Genomic DNA, 16157 nt, shown 5'->3' on the forward strand with positions numbered 1-16157 from the left:
TGTGTGTGTGTGTGTGTGTGTGTGTGTGTGTGTGTGTGTGTGTGTGTGTGTGTGTGCGTGTGTGTGCGAGTTGTGTGTGCGTGTGTGCGTGTGTGTGTGCGCGCGTGTGTGTTGGGGTTAATGACTGAAGGAATATGTGCTTCTTAAATTATTATGCAGTATCTGGTGATTTTTTTCATGATTTATAGCTTGCTTTAACGCTGTGCACACTTCATGACACGTTATGAAACGGCATAAAACAGCTTGAACTGTGTGGACGGTAGAGTCATTGACTTGCCATGTGACCGCGCCGAGTCGACCCCGGGTTCGATTCCCGTCCGTCACTTGCGTTGCACGTCGTTCCACCTACTTGCCCTCAGCCTCCAAACTCCTGACGTATAGTTGCTTGCTGGTGTCTCACACCAAACACTCTACAAGCTCACAATCGTGAACTTGTAGATCGCAGTGGTGGTAAGTAACTAGTGCATTTACTTAAGTACTGTACTTAAGTACAATTTTGAGGTACTTTTACTTTACTGGAGATTTTCCAATTTTCTGTACTTTTACTTCTACTCCACTACATCTCAGAGGCAAATATTGTACTTTTTACTACACTACAGTTATTTGAAAACTTACTAGTTACTTTGTAGATTTGGATTATTATTACAAAACATACATTACCCATTCAGTCCTATATACATTTCGGCCATTTGAAAATAGCCGATCTACAAGCTCACAATGCGTCGCGATGCGACGCATTGTGAGCTTGTAGATCTGCTATTTTAAAAATATTTTGTATACATTTTATACATTTGAAAACTTGAATTGGACATTCTGCATAATGAGTACTTAAGTAAATTTCTCTAACAATGACATTTATCGTTATCATTATAGTTATCGTTAAGGTTGGCTATCGTTGCTGTCGGGAGGAAACCTCAAATGTCCAAAACTGAAAAAATCTGAAAATTAAAAAGTAGCAGATCTGCTATTTTTGCTGCTTTTTGACACTGTAGTAGGGCATTAAATTACGCACAAAAAAGCTAAGAAAACATAAAAAGTTAAAATATGGAGATAAGAGATTTCTGCCCGATAGCGGCGATATAAATAATAAAGCCCCATAATGTAGTCATATGATGTTCATGAAGTGGACAGTAATAATTATCTTTAACAGTCGACCATAGCTCAGAAACAGAGCCTGTCTCCTGCCCACTTTGAAACTCCTCTCCTCTGACACCTCTTAACACGTTAAAGCCGGGAACACGTCTGTGTCATTTTTAGATTTATTTGGCTATTTTTGAAAAATCTTTGACTATATATAGATATTTAAAGCGAACATTTGTAACTCAAATCTTTGCTTCTGGGCGTCCCTGGAACAAAATATTTGACAACGTTCGCTTTAAAAAATTATATATTTAAAGATTTGCACACATATTTCACGATATAAAAAATAGCAGGTCTACAAGCTCACATAGCTATGAGTTTGTATATCTGCTATTTTTTAATAGCCCAAAGAAATAAATAAAAAATGACACAGATGCGTTCCCGGTTATAATGGGTTATTGGCTCCTATAAAAACAATAAACCCTCGCTGTTCCATTTCTTTTTTGAATTGGCAAGTGAAATACTTCCTGACGTTGTGCGTTTGCAGGCTGCCAGGGACAGTAATGCCACATTAAAGAGACATAGGACACATTATTAATGTCCCAAAACGCACTGTTATTTCCCAACAAAAAACAAGAATAGTAGCAGTAGAGTTAATGTCACTCCATGCTGAGGCTCTAAAATATTTAAATAAATATATAATATTTACTGTCTTTGTTGAATTCATTATGGAGGAGCACTTTTTAACGAGCTGAACAAGAAAAGAGGAAGGGACTTTTGATTCTGCTGTGTGGACCATAATGTGCGTGTGTGTGTGTGTGTGTGTGTGTGTGTGTGTGTGTGTGTGTTTATGTGTGTGTGTGTGTGTGTGTGTGTGTGTGTGTGTGTGTGTGTGTGTGTGTGTGTGTGTGCGTATGCGTGTGCATGCGCGTGCGTGCGCGCATGCGTGCGTGCGTGTTTCTGCATTTGAAGACAGCGCACGGCGAGTTTTTTCATCCAAAAATGGCCTTTATAAGACTTTTGTCAGGCTACATTGAGCCTTGAGAAAGTTATGTTTCTATATCAGTGGTTCTCAAACTTTTTCATGTCAAGGACCCCAAAATGATATGTAGAAGCAAAGATTTGAGTTACAAATGTACGTTTTAAAAAATATATATTCAAAGATTTGCACACATTTTCAAGATTTACAAAAAAGGTTCTACAAGCTATGAGCTTGTAGATCTGCTATTTTTGAATAGCCAAAGTATTTAAAAAATCACACCCAGTGTGAAGTGGGCGGTGTGTGGTCATCACAACATGACTCACTTTTTAAAAAAAAGGTAAATGACTTTTTTTAAAGTCCATACTGCTATTCATAGGGCTGCACATGTGTCATGTGTTTCACTAGCCAATCACAGTCCTGAATTTGCAAAGTCAGCCAATCACATTACAGTTAGTGGTGATGACACTAGCTGTAATGTGATTGGCTGATATGAAAAAAGTATCGATTTGCATTAACAATGGAAGGGTTAGGGGGTACAAAAAATTTTGGGTCGGTGTCCAAAACTCACTTATAGGGGGCGGCTACACCGCCCCAAAAAAGCATGTGCGTTTTTTTTGCCGCAAGGTTCTCGTTAGTGGCTCGGTCTCACCTGGCTTTGTCCTTGTGGTGTCTGAATAAGACGCGGTCGCTCCTCAACTCCTCCCAGGAGAAGGTTTCGTCCGTGGCCAGCTCCTTCTCTCCTCCTCCTCCACCTCCTCTCCTCCTCTTTCCCTCCACCACCTCCTCCTCCTCTCCGTCTCCTCCTGTGAGGAGGAGGACCAGGCGGCCGTTGGCGGGGGCCTCCACCAGCTGCAGGAGCAGGCGCTCGGCGGGGCTGTCGGGGTCCGACGCGCGCAGGACGGAGCGGAGAGGAGCCGCCCCGCCCAGAGGGACCAGGAGAGAGCCGTTGACCAGCAGGACGGGGGGACGGACGTTCACTGTGTAGACAGTTGTTTTATTTTAATGAGCACTTCGCCCGTTTTCAGCCGCATCTTAATATAATAGGCTCTATGCACGGCAGCCATATTGGATAGAAATTGTGCCTCTCCCTTACTTCCTTCACAGGTGTTACCAATGATGCTAATTATTCCATTCTGGTCAAACAGAGTCAGGGTGCTGATATTGTTGCATGTTGACTCACTGGAAACACTCTGCTACACCAGTGGGTCTCAAAGTGTGGTCCAGGGACCCTCATGGTTCCTTGAGGGGGTTCCACATGGCCCCTTACGGGTGTGTAACTCTGAGAGTGTACAAATGGAACCAAATGGACCCTTATGGGTCCATTTGGTTCCATTTGTACACTCTCAGAGTTATGTGGGTGCTGGAAATCAAAAGGTTTGAGAACCACTGTGCTACACTAAACGGAACAGAGCCTTCATTAGTATCATTGGTAACACCTATGAAGGAAGTAAGGGAGCGGACCAATTTCTTTCCAAGATGGCTGCTGTGCATTGAGCCTAGTATATTGGTCCTCACTATGCTCATTATAAGACGACACAATTTCCAGACCATGTGTCTGCTTTGGTGGGCTGTGGGACAGTTCCGAAACCTGCCTACCGATGACATCATCGTTGGGGATTAGAAAGCTAATAGAAACTACAGCTTTTGTGTTCCTGGAAAAGTTAGCATTAATACAAAAAATCTGAAATGTCTGTCCACAGCCTTCCTCTGAGACACAGAGCGAGTAGACGGAAATTGAGCCATCTTATAAAGAGCATTAGTGAGGACCAAGATGAGAGAGAGAGAGAGAGAGAGAGAGAGAGAGAGAGAGAGAGAGAGAGAGAGAGAGATGGATGTAAGAACACACACACACACACACACACACACACGCATGCGCGCACACACACAGTGGAGAGAGAGGAGTGCAGCGCAATAGGATGAATATATTAGACGACAGGGTCACAGCGTGACATTTTAGAAGTCGCCTTAATTGGAACTCACTTTGATAGAACAACTTTTTTTCTGAAAGAGCAGCTCTTTCCAGACGGCACCTTTTAACCCATTAAGACCGGGAACGCGTCCGCGTCATTTTTAAGATGTATTTGTCCTATTTTTTGAATAGCCATAGAAATCAAAAAATGACACACGCAGTGCTGCGTTCCCGGTCTTAACGGGTTAATGTCATATTCCTATGAGTTATGCTAATGAGCTTTCCTGAAACGACAGCCGTTTAATCCACAAACGAGGAGCAGGTTGTTATAGCGGCTCTCTGCCTCGTCTGGATCAGAGCCACACTTTGAACATCTTAAAAGCCTTCGCGGGCCCACCCATCTGAGCACTTATCAGGCAGGCCAGATGGGTGGGCCGCATATATTTTATTTTAATGATCAATCAATCTACTGTGTTCCGGCTTGTGTTTGGACACAGCTTGTAGATCAGCTATTTATGGTGAGTAATTATACCAGTATTGGTATGATTACTCACGTGTCTGCAGTGGTGTAAAGTAACTAAGTACATTTACTCAAGTACTGTACTTAAGTACAATTTTAAGGTACTTTTACTTTAGTGGAGTATACCCAATTGTCTATACTCTTACTTCTACTCCACTACATCTCAGAGGCAAATATTGTACTTTTACTCCACTACAATTATTTGAAAACTTTAGTTACTAGTTACTTTGCAGTAATACATTATTACATTATGAAACATTAACCACTTTAGCTCTATTTTATACCTAGGCTTTTTGAAAATAGCAGATCTCGAAGCTCGAGTACTTCTACATTGCAGCATTGATACTTTTTTTTAAGTAAAACATTTGAGGAATTTTCCCACCACTGTGTATCAGCGTTGTGATCAAATATCATGGTTCTTTACCGTGACACATCCTGGTTTTCTTGTTGGCATAGTAACCGTGTCCGCAGTCGGGGGTGCAGTAGCCCTCCATCAGGTAGGTGTGTTCCTGACAGGCGGTGCAGCGGCCGATGCCCTCACACAGCGCGCAGTCAGACGAACACGCTGAAACAGGACACATCGATAACCCATCAATAACACGCCTTCGCGCGTTGCAAAGTCAGACAAACATGCCGAAATGTAGTGGCGTGCACAGACATTTTGAGGGGCAGGTGCTCAAGTAAATTATGCTTTTTTTGTTGACTTGGTCTGCTCTTTTTTCCCTCTACACCTTAACTTCTTTGCCAAAAATAGCCGATCTACAAGCCCACAACGCCTCGCGCTGCGAGGCGTTGTGGGCTTGTAGATCTGCTATTTTTGGCTAAAGTACTCCTCAGAAAAAGGATGCTAGGTTTCGAGTGGTTATGGTAAAAAGAAAAATCATATCACATAAAGATTTGGCGGACCCCCTGTAGTAACTCTGAGGACCTCCTAGGGGTCCCGGACCCCCTGTTGAAGACCCCTGCTGTAAACTGGGAAAAAAATATATATATATTTTTTTTTTCTTCAAAAGGGCACTTCTGGTCAAGAGGGCAAAGGGCAGGTGCTCTAGCACCACCTAGAGTCTATCTGTGCACGTCCCTGCTGAAATGAACATTCAAAGATTCAGACTTTATCTGAATAGACAGAAGAGGCAGACCCCGATGGAGACCTTCTAGGTCGATACGCGTTGCGTCATAATTTGTTGCCTCGCTCTAAATAAGTCCTATACTTTTTCATCCAAGAGACGACCTTGAAAATCTTTTCTATGCAAGTCTGCGGTCCACACCATTTGGGGAGTTAAGCAATACTTCTTTGAAAACCCCTTTTTGTTCATAATTATGTTCCTACCTGTATCACCAAAGAGCACCTCTCTATCAGAGCCACTGACTGATCCCTGCAGCGCTTACTTTTTATTCTTTTTAAACTATTCAGACTTTATGTGTCACATAATTGCTGTCGGGTGGAAGCTTTTGAAAAAAACGTTTTTTTCCAGGAAATGTAAAAAAAAAAAAGAATGGATCCAATGTAGTTATTTAGTCACTTTCAATTTCACTTTTAAGATCTTTAAAAAAAAACAGACATACGTGTGCAGGTTTGGGAGGAGGCATCCAGATAGTGGTTCCTGCCACACTCCAGCACACACTGGCCCTGCAGCGTGGCATAGGGCGGCTGGCATCGCCTGCACTGCCCGGGACCCCCGCACTCCGCACAGTGGTCATCACAGCCTATAGGCAACGCAAAGGCACAACACACACACACACACACACACACAAAAGAACATATGTTGCTATAATATCAGTGGTTCTCTAACTTTTTTCATGTCAAGGACCACCCAAAATGATATGTATTTGGCTGCGGACCCCCATCTCAAAATATGTTTTGAGAAGCAAAGATTTTTGTTAAAAATGTTCGCTTTCAAAATATATATATAATCAAATCTTTGCACAAATGTTAAAGAATTTTCTAAAATAGCAGATCTACAAGCTCATAGCAGATAAAATAGCAGATCTACAAGCTCATAGCGTGGCACTCGGTGCCGCGCTATGAGCTTGTAGATCTGCTATTTTTGAATAGCCAAAGTATAAAATAAAGTGGTTACACAGATGCGTTCCCGGTTTAAATGGGTTAATAGCGAAAATTGCACAGCTGAAATAACGGTAAACATGGACGTCTCATATTGTGGCAATGATTCAAAGTCAGGGGGGTAAATGATCGGGTTGTCAGACACAGCCAGGAGGATCAAAAGGTGGCGTTGATGAGAGCAGCGCTCGTCAATGCCTTGAACTATTTGCTTTGAACTATTTTCAGAGACTATTCCCAGAGCGCTCCACCAAAGAATTTTGGATGCAAATATAGCGCTGAAATGCAAGGTGCGGCGCTGGGAAGAGGTGCCGTGCAATGAGCTTGTATTAGGGCTGGTGAATTAATATTCGAATATCGAATATTCCTCGAATATGGGGAAAAAATATTCGAATATGAAAATGAATATTCGAATATATAAATATATACATATATATTTGACAAGGACAATACAAAAAACAAAGTTATAAAAACAAACAAAAGATATGTTTTATTGGATCTGAGCACTCGATACATTGTTTTTTGTATTATTTCTGTCAAAAAGAATGTGGAAAAAAAAAATATATATATATTTTTAAATAATAATAATAATATTCGAATATATTCGAATATCTGTCAATTTTTAAGACCAATATTTGAAAATCATTTCTGAGGAATGTTGACAGCCCTAGCTTGTATCTGCTATTTTTGAATAGCCCAAAGTATAAAATAATGGTTTTGGCAAAAAAAATCTAAAATAACACAGTATGCTTTCCCGGATTGAATGGGTTGAATTAAAATTAAATTAAAATTATACAATGTAGATTGGTGTCCCACAGATAAAACAAATCGTATTGCAAATGGGGGGTATGTGGCCTAATGCATATCAAACGTGAATGTGAATGACTTGTGTACTGTAGGGGCTAAAATGCTTGGTGTTGGTGTGTACTGTGTGTGTGGTACTGACTGAGGCATCTGTCTCGGTCCTGGTAGAACCCAGGGAAACAGGTCTGGGTGCACACTCCGTCCTGCAGGACGAGGCCCTCCATGCACTGCAGACAGTCGCTGTGCAGGGGACCCCTGCACGAATTACAACTCCAGTCACACTCTGAATGATGGGAGAGAGAGAGAGAGAGAGAGAGAGACACAGAGAGACGACAGGGGGATTAGAGGGACACGGAGAATGAATGACTAATGAGATAATGGTTTGTGTTTTTTTTTGTGTCAGCCCCAGCCATAGTTCTGATGCATTCCATCATCATTGTATCTAAGGGCCACGCCACTAGATTTCTGAACAGTTTCCACCTGGCTTCCATCCAGTGTTCATTTTGTCGACTAAAACTATGACAAAAAAAATCGTCGAGCACCTTTTTTCACGACGAAGAGTAAATAAAAACAAAAATAAAAACTAAGCTATGATGACTAAAACTAAGTATATTATATAAGTAAATATATTGACAAATGAAAACTAGACTAAAATGTTAGGAATATGTGGTCAAATCAGGAATATGTTCTGTTTCCTCTAGTTCTACTTGTCTTTCCTTTTCCTGAGAACTACAAATGATCGGAATGCCAGGTTGAAAGTAGCCTCGATCTCCAGGCTTTTATAGTTTAGTTTTGCTAAAAAATAAAAGCCTGGACCAGCGCGTTGGTGTACCCGGTATAGGAAGTGTTTCATTTCCCCAACCAACCAGAGTGCAGTGGGCGTCGCTCGTAATGTTGTGTTGACGGGGCGGGGGCTGACGGACAGATCGGTGAGCCAATGGGATCACACGCATTCTCTCGCCGGAGATGTTAAACCCGCCCCTCTAGGCACGAAAGCAGGAGGGCTAGTGCAGGTTGCCTAGGTTGAAAGTGGTTAAAGTATTTGGTAACCCACGGTAACGGGGGTATGTTTACCTGTGACGGTGCGGTGGTATTGATGTAATACGGGTGGTTGTTGGGTTGCTATGGTAACATGGGGGGGTGTTTACCTGTGCAGGTGCGGGTGGTGGTGTTGAGGTAGTACTGGTGGGCACAGCTGTCGTACTGGCACTCTCCAAACAGCAGCACCTTGGCGGGGTCGCGGCAGGACGTGCACGCGCCTGGCATGTCACACGTCAGACACTGGCTGTCGCACGCTGCCCAAGGAGGACACAGAGAGCAAAACGGAGGAAAATGACCAACAGTGATTCTCAGCTCTCTCTCTCTATCTCTCTCTCTCTCAACCAAAGGCCAACCCAGCCTGTTTAACTCGACTACAATTATTTGTAGTGATTATGAGCTTGTAGATCTGCTATTTTCGAAATATTTTTATACATTTGAAAACTTGAAATGGGACATTATGCACAATGAGAAACAAAATGTATATTTTGATACCAATACTTTTGTACTTTTACTCAAGTCAATTTTGAATTCTGGACTTTTACTTGTAACAGAGTATTTCTACATTGCAGTATTGATACTTTTAGCTCAGTAAAACATGTGAGTACTTTTTCCACCACTGGTGCGGCATAACCACAAGTTAACACAAGTGAATGCAATGGAACAGAAAGTAGGCAAAAAGCCATGGAAGTATACGATAGATTTACAGTGGCTCTCAAAGTGGGGTCACCAGCTAAATGATTGGTAACTCTTGAGAGCGTACAAATGGAACCAAATGGACCCGTACGCTCTCAAAGTTATGGGGGGGGGGGGGGGGGGGGGGGTTGGGGGGGTCCGTGGCCTTGAAACAAAAAGGTTTGAGAACAGAAGGTACAGCATGGGAAGTAGAAGGGAGGAGGCCATCATAGCATGTATAATGACCATGAGTATAGGCTTATAGTACAGTATTTAAGCCACTATACTGTATGACATGGCGACTTACCTCGACAGATGCTGTCACGGTCGGCGTAGTAACCCAGGGGACATTGTGGAGCACACAGCCCCGAGGCCAGCAGGACGCTGTGTTGGGGACAGGACGTACAGGACAGCGGCCCCTCCCCCGTGCACGTGTCACAAGACCAGTGACATCCTGGGGAGACAACCGTCATGTTATTTAAATGTTGGATTATTACAGTTACAATTTAAATGTAGGCATTCATTCAGACGCGTTTATCCAGAGTTCCTACTGTCTAAACAAGGGGTCTTCAACATTGTTCAGGGTAAGGACCCCTTTGCTGAGAGAGAGAGAGATGGAGCAGGGACCCCCACTACATACATATATATCCTATGTTAAATAGGGTTGCCAACAGTCCCGTATTAGCCGGGACGCCCCGTATTTGAGCCAAAAGGGGCATGTCCCATACGGGACTTTGTTTGTCCCGGACTCCGGTGTAAAGGGAAAAATAAAAAATATATTTCTGTTTGCGCACACTGCTGTGTGTCTGGCTGCGTGTTTGTGTGCTGTATGCGAAGGGCGCTAGGACCGCTCAGTTGACAGGGCAGGCACAGTGCTCGCACGCGTGCTTGTGTGTGTGTGTGTGTGTGTGAGATTTTCTCCGGTGGGAACGGCATCATTGTTTGTGTGGCATGTCAGCCTGTTCCCAACCCTAACCCTAACCCTAAAACCGAAATAAAGTAACAAAAAAAGTAACTTTATCCGCGGGAAACCCGAAAAAAAACGCAGTTCTGGATGTTGGCAACCCTAATGTTAAATAGGCTCTATGCACAGCAGCCATATTGGAAAGAAATTGGGCCTCTTCTTACTTCCTTCACAGGTGTTGATGATACTAATGAAGGCTCTGTTCCATTCTGGTCAGGGTTCTGATATCGTGCATGTTGGCTCACCAGAAACACTCCATTTTGGTTCCCAATTGGCCCCTTATGGTGGGTGTGTAACTCTGAGAGTGTACAAATGTAACCAAATGGCCCCGTAAGGGTCCATTTGGTTCCATTTGTACACTCTCAGAGTTATGGGGGTCCTTGAAAATAAGACAACCACTATGCCACACTAAATGGAACAGAGCCTTAATTAGTATCATTGGTAACACCTGTGAAGGAAGTAAGGAAGGGGCCCAATTCATTCCCAATATGGCTGTCTGCGCATAGAGCCAATTGGCTAACGGGAGGACCGGCCAGTCGGCCAGCGGATGGACGGAGCACGTCGTCACGCTCATGTCCCTATGACTCGGCCATAACCATTATATAACCTTAAGTACGTGTACTTAGTTACTTTCCACCACTGGGTGTGAGGGCCACGTACAGTAGCAGCCCTAGTTGCATAAAATTGTTTTGCATATTAAACGTTTTAATTGATCTCATAGATAGCTTCATAGACTCGCTTGACAGCGTTATCATCAGTGCGGTGTCATTTTCTTCCCCTGAGCAAGCGGGCATGCTCTATTAGTTCAGCGGTAAACATTTCATCACTTGCGCCAAGGGTTCAAATCTCAGGACATTACAGAGTAGAGCTTTAAGTGGGTTTTAAACACGATGATGAAAAGTTTTTTGGCATCTTAAAAAATATGTACAAAAATCTGCTAAAAAGCACATTCTGGGAGTTCATAAATATTCATAAAGGTGAACTAATCTTCCTTGTGTCTAATAACTCAACACATGTCCCAAACCCTGCTGCTTCATCACAACCCGATGCCACGTCGTAAACAACAAGCACAGCCACATGAAAAACAGGATGCTCGCAATTCCTCGCCGTCGGGAGGAAACCTCGCACGTCCAAAACATACGAGGTAAATGGAGAGCTACGAGCTTGTAGAGCTGCTATTTTTTTTTAAAATCTTGAACATTTTGTGGAAATCTTTTTTTGCACGACATTTTTTTTTTTTGGAAACATTATTAAAGGGATAGTTCACCCCAAAAATGACTTTTTTTCCTATCGATTAGTCACCCCATGGAGACTTGAATTCATGGATATTGTTTTGTTTTTGTCGCATTCCTGAGCCAATAATTTTGTCGAGGTGGGGTATTAAGTGACGGAAAAACATAAAAAGTTGAAATATGGAGATACAAGGTTTCTGCCCAACAGGCGACAGCGACAAATTTCATACTGCCATGATAAAAAAAATCACTTTTGCACAGACCTGACTTGAGTCTATAGCGGACGGAGACAGATGTTACCTTTCGTCCCCACCTGCATTGTTGAATTAGTCATTGGTTTGAAGTAACTAAGGACATTTACTCAAGTACACTGTACTTACAGTAAGTACAATTTTGAGGTACTTTTAATCTAAAAGAGTATTTCCATTTTCCAATAATGTATACTTCTACTCCACTACATCTCAGAGGCAAATATTGTGCGTTTTACTCCACTACAGCTATTTGACAGCTTTAGTTATATAAGTTATATATTTAGGTTATTATTACTTCAGTTATTTGGAAATAGCCGATCTACAAGGTCACAACGTGTCGCATCGTGGCAGCTTGTAGATCTGCTATTTTCAAATAACCAAAGCTTTTGACAAATTGAAAACTTCGAAAAGCAAAAAAAGAACACTTTTTTAAAAATGCGACATTCCCAAGACATTTTAAAAGTCTTTGGTAGGACCTGCGCTATGAACCACATGGCTCAGAAACCATTGGTTCCCAAGGATACTTCAGTCTTTTATACTATAACTCAAGTAACATTTGAAAACAGGACTGTTACTTGCAACAGAATATATCTACAATTTACAATTTAGGCATTTAGCAGACGCTCTTATCCATATACAATAAGCAAGGTAAACACGTATGTATCAAGTGCAGACAGTGTAGTGCCTCAGTAAACTAGGATCACAGGTAAACTAAGAACCTAGGATCAGTCTATAAATACTGTGAAAATAATAATCTGCACATTGAAACTAACTATAGGATACCAGATAAACAATGAACCTAGCATCTGTCTAAATAACGTGCTATCTAAATTACATTTTAATCTAAAAAAAAGTAACAAGTAACAAGCCTGAGTATCTATATTGAGGTATCTGATGCTACTTTTACTTGAGTAAAAAACTAAAAAAATGTGTTTACTCCAATCTACAGTATAGAGAGACAGATGCTACTAAAACACCATTCGTCCCAACACGGGACTATTGAATTTGTCTTCTTCCATTGCCGTCTGACAATAATAAATACATTACAATTCTCCTGACACGTCCCGTGTGGTTTAACACCGACTTCAGGGAGACACTGAAATGTTGTTTGTGTCTGAGTGAAAAATGCTCCAACCCCTGAGGCTTGTAGTGACTGGTGTCAGCCAGGCCCTAATCTAATATCAGCAGAATAGTACATTGTAAAAAAAGTAGATTTCAGCTAAATGGTCCTGTGAGCCTGGAAAACACCGGAGAGACTACTGAAACTTAACTTACTTTTGGTACTTAAAGTACTAAAAGTCAAATTACTCACAATGCAGAATGTCCCATTTCACTGCAGATCTGCAAGCTCTCAACGTGTCACATTGCCTCTGAGATAAAATAATGTAGAATAGAATAGAATAGAATAAAACAACAAATCACCATAAATATAAGGTCTGGTGAGGTCAGGAGTAATGACACGACACCCCTTCGGTGGGGGATATAAAAGGGACGCGACTAGACCGGTTTGAGGCAGAGTTGGAACCTTTAATATCCTTGACTACAGAAGTTCATAGCCACGACAGGATACTTGAGCTCTCGGCTGCAAAGCAGGGGGGTCCCTGGAACAACATATTTTGAGATGGCGGGGGGTCCCCGCGGCCAAATACATATCATTTTGGCGGTCCCAAAAATGTATTGTTTTTTGGACGCCGACCCCCATCAAAATATTTTGTTCCTGGGACCCCCCAGAAGCAAAGATGTGCGTTCAAAATGTTGTTTCAAAGATTTGCACAAATGTTCAAGATTTTTTTTAAATAGCAGATATACAAGCTTGTATATCTGCTATTTTTGAATAGCCAAAATATAAAATAATGGTTACAGCTAAAATCTAAAATGACACAGAAGCGTTCCCGGATTGAATGGGTTAATGTAATGTAGATGTAGTGGAGCAAAAAGTACGAAGTATCAAAAATGGAAATGCTCAAGTAAAATACCTCAAAACTGTAGATAACTCCAGTACTTGAGTAAATGTACTTAAGTGACTTTCAACCACTGTCTAACATAAGCAGAACAGTACATTTTTTAAAAAGTAGATGTCAGCAATATTTCCATGTGAGCCTGCAACAAACTGTAAAGAAAAGCACTATAGAATAGAGTAATGAGCTCTCCATTAAGCTGCATGGCTTTAGGAAGATTCCGGTACCAGTGCAGAATAAATTGTGCGGTGTGTGTGTGTGTGTGTGTGTGTGTGTGTGTGTGTGTGTGTGTGTGTGTGCGTGTGCGTGTGCGTGTGCGTGTGCGTGTGCGTGTGCGTGTGCGTGTGTGTGTGTGCCCGTGTGTGTGTGCGTGTGCGTGCGTGCACTTGTACATATATTGTATTATACATATAATATATTATATATATTTTGACTTTATCTTTATATATTTAGAGTTACTGTATGCTTACAATTGGGAAAAGATTCCAGTTGAGGTTAGGGTTAGGTATTTATTTTACAGGTATTATGGTTAGAGCTGGAGTTACGCAAGATTTATATACAATGCGTCGCAGCGCGTATAAATCGTGTGTTGTGAGCTTGTAGATCGGCTATTTTCAGTGCGCAACTAAGCATAACTCAAGACTATAGGGTTAGGATTTAAAATGGCAAAAAAGGTAAAAAAAAAAAAAAAAGCCATCCTAAAATATTGATGCCCTCACAACTATAGTAATGCCAACATGCGTGTGTGGGTGTCTGTGTGTGTGTGTGTGTGTGTGTGTGTGTGTGTGTGTGTGTGTGTGTGTGTGTGTGTGTGTGTGTGTGTGTGTGTGTGTGTGTGTGTGTGTGTGTGTGTGTGTGTGTGTGTGTCTGTGTGTGTGTGTGTGTGTGTGTGTGTGTGTGTGTGTGTGTGTGTGTGTGTGTGTGTGTGTGTGTGTGTGTGTGTGTGTGTGCGTGTGTGTACAAAGGCTCAACTAAATCACACACTGGGAGTTTTGCTTGCAGCCTGAATCCTCTCTCTCTCTCTCTCTCTCTCTCTCTCTCTCTCTCTCTCTCTCTCTCTCTCTCTCTCTCCCTCTCTCTCCCCCCCTCTCTCTCTCTCTCTCTCCATTGTACATGGAGTGTTTTGCTGGCTACAGCACATCATTTGCGTCAGAGATTTACAGCAGCTCATCTCTGCTCTGCTGAGAAACAGGGTGATTATGCTAGCATCGTTTCAAACTGGGATATCTGATGCCCAACATGTAGAGTAATGTTAATGACTTTCAACTGCTTCACATTGGTGTTATTCAGTTATTATCTTCCACACCTTTAAGCTACACCAAATGTCTTTGCCGAAAATATTTTAGGGCCATTTATGCCTAATGATCACAACTTAAAGGGCAAGACCACTTTGGTAGAGGTTTGGGTTGTGTAGTTACCTTGCCATGATGTAGCTCCAAAGGTGGACAAGAAATCTAAAATAATTGCTCCATTGATTAGAAATTGATAATTCAAAATGTGCTCCTCATTGACTTACATTGTGCGGTAAAACAGCTCTCAAAGTCATTCTTTTAGCCCATAAATGAACACAAACCAAGTTGATTCAGACAATATACTGTAGAGTGTGCCAACGCTCACCACCGGGGGGCGCGGCATAGTAGCGCAGACATGTTTGTTTTGGGCAATGTTAAGTCAACCTGGTTTATACCCCTCAAAGATGTCCGCTGCTACCAAAAGACACTTGTTGACGCCCCCTTCGGGATTTTTGGCACACTCTACAGAGCATCACAAAACCCAGTACTGTTTGTTTTTTTAATGAAAATTTTAACTTCCTGTTAATTTTGCTATTTTTATTAAGAAGAAAACCTGGACTGTATCCGTGGATCCGGATCCGGATCTTCAAATAGTAAAATCAGCAGGAAGCTGACATTTTTATAAAAAAAAAAAACAGTACTGGGTTTGGTGATGTTGTATATTGTCTGAATCAGCTTTCTTTGTGTTCGTTTATGTGCTAAAAGAGTGACTTTGAGAGCTATTTCAACATACAATGTAAGTCAATGAGGAGCATATTTTTGAATTATCAATTTCTAATCACTGGAGCAATCATTTTTGATTTCTTGTCCACCTTTGGAGCTACATCATGGCAAGGTAACTACACAACCCAAACCTCTACCAAAGTGGTCTTGCCCTTAAATGTCTAACCTCAAGTACATACCTGCTGCTAAGTGCTACCACCTGTGTGTATAACCTATGTCTAACCTACATGCCATACAGTACTAGCTGCATTATACTATATGTAGAGATATCTTAAGATTTTTCTCTGTTTTCTTTCTTTTCTCCTTGCTCTCCCAACTCAACCTCCTCTTCTTTTTTTTATCTTCCTGAAAACAACTAAAAACGATGGAGCTCGCACAAAAAACAAATGTCACCCACTTCTTTACACCTGTAAAACCTGTGATGTGACAATAAAGATGATTCAGATTCTGGTTAAAAAAAAGAAAGTTTGCAGTGTTCTTACTCTTGCAGGCTCCGTGCCAGGTGTAGTGTCCCCGGGGACACTGCGAGACGCAGTGGTCCCCCAGCAGCAGGGTCCTGGGCACCTTGCACCAAAGACACACACTGCCCACGCCTGTCTGCAGGTCGGCCGTGCAGCGCTGGCAGTCCTCACTGCATCCTGGAGGAAAAGACAGAGACGGAGCAGAG

The 16157-nt window shown here is 42.0% G+C and overlaps 1 protein-coding gene across 1 annotated transcript in view; it reads right to left on the reverse strand.

Annotated features, from left to right (window-relative positions):
- fras1 (Fraser extracellular matrix complex subunit 1) overlaps positions 1-16157 on the reverse strand; it is a 255511-nt gene that overhangs the window by 111056 nt on the left and 128298 nt on the right. Inside the window, exons 21-27 of the mRNA XM_084054742.1 lie at positions 15973-16128; positions 9378-9524; positions 8506-8652; positions 7500-7640; positions 6058-6198; positions 4916-5056; positions 2712-3039 (exon numbers count right to left, since the gene is read on the reverse strand). Of these exons, the coding sequence (XP_083910868.1) occupies positions 2712-3039; positions 4916-5056; positions 6058-6198; positions 7500-7640; positions 8506-8652; positions 9378-9524; positions 15973-16128 (1201 nt within the window). The remainder of the gene's footprint in view (positions 1-2711; positions 3040-4915; positions 5057-6057; positions 6199-7499; positions 7641-8505; positions 8653-9377; positions 9525-15972; positions 16129-16157) is intronic.

This window comes from Gymnoscopelus microlampas (genome assembly GCF_963454915.1).
Source record: "Gymnoscopelus microlampas genome assembly, chromosome: 4".
Classification (NCBI taxonomy): Eukaryota; Metazoa; Chordata; class Actinopteri; order Myctophiformes; family Myctophidae; genus Gymnoscopelus; species Gymnoscopelus microlampas.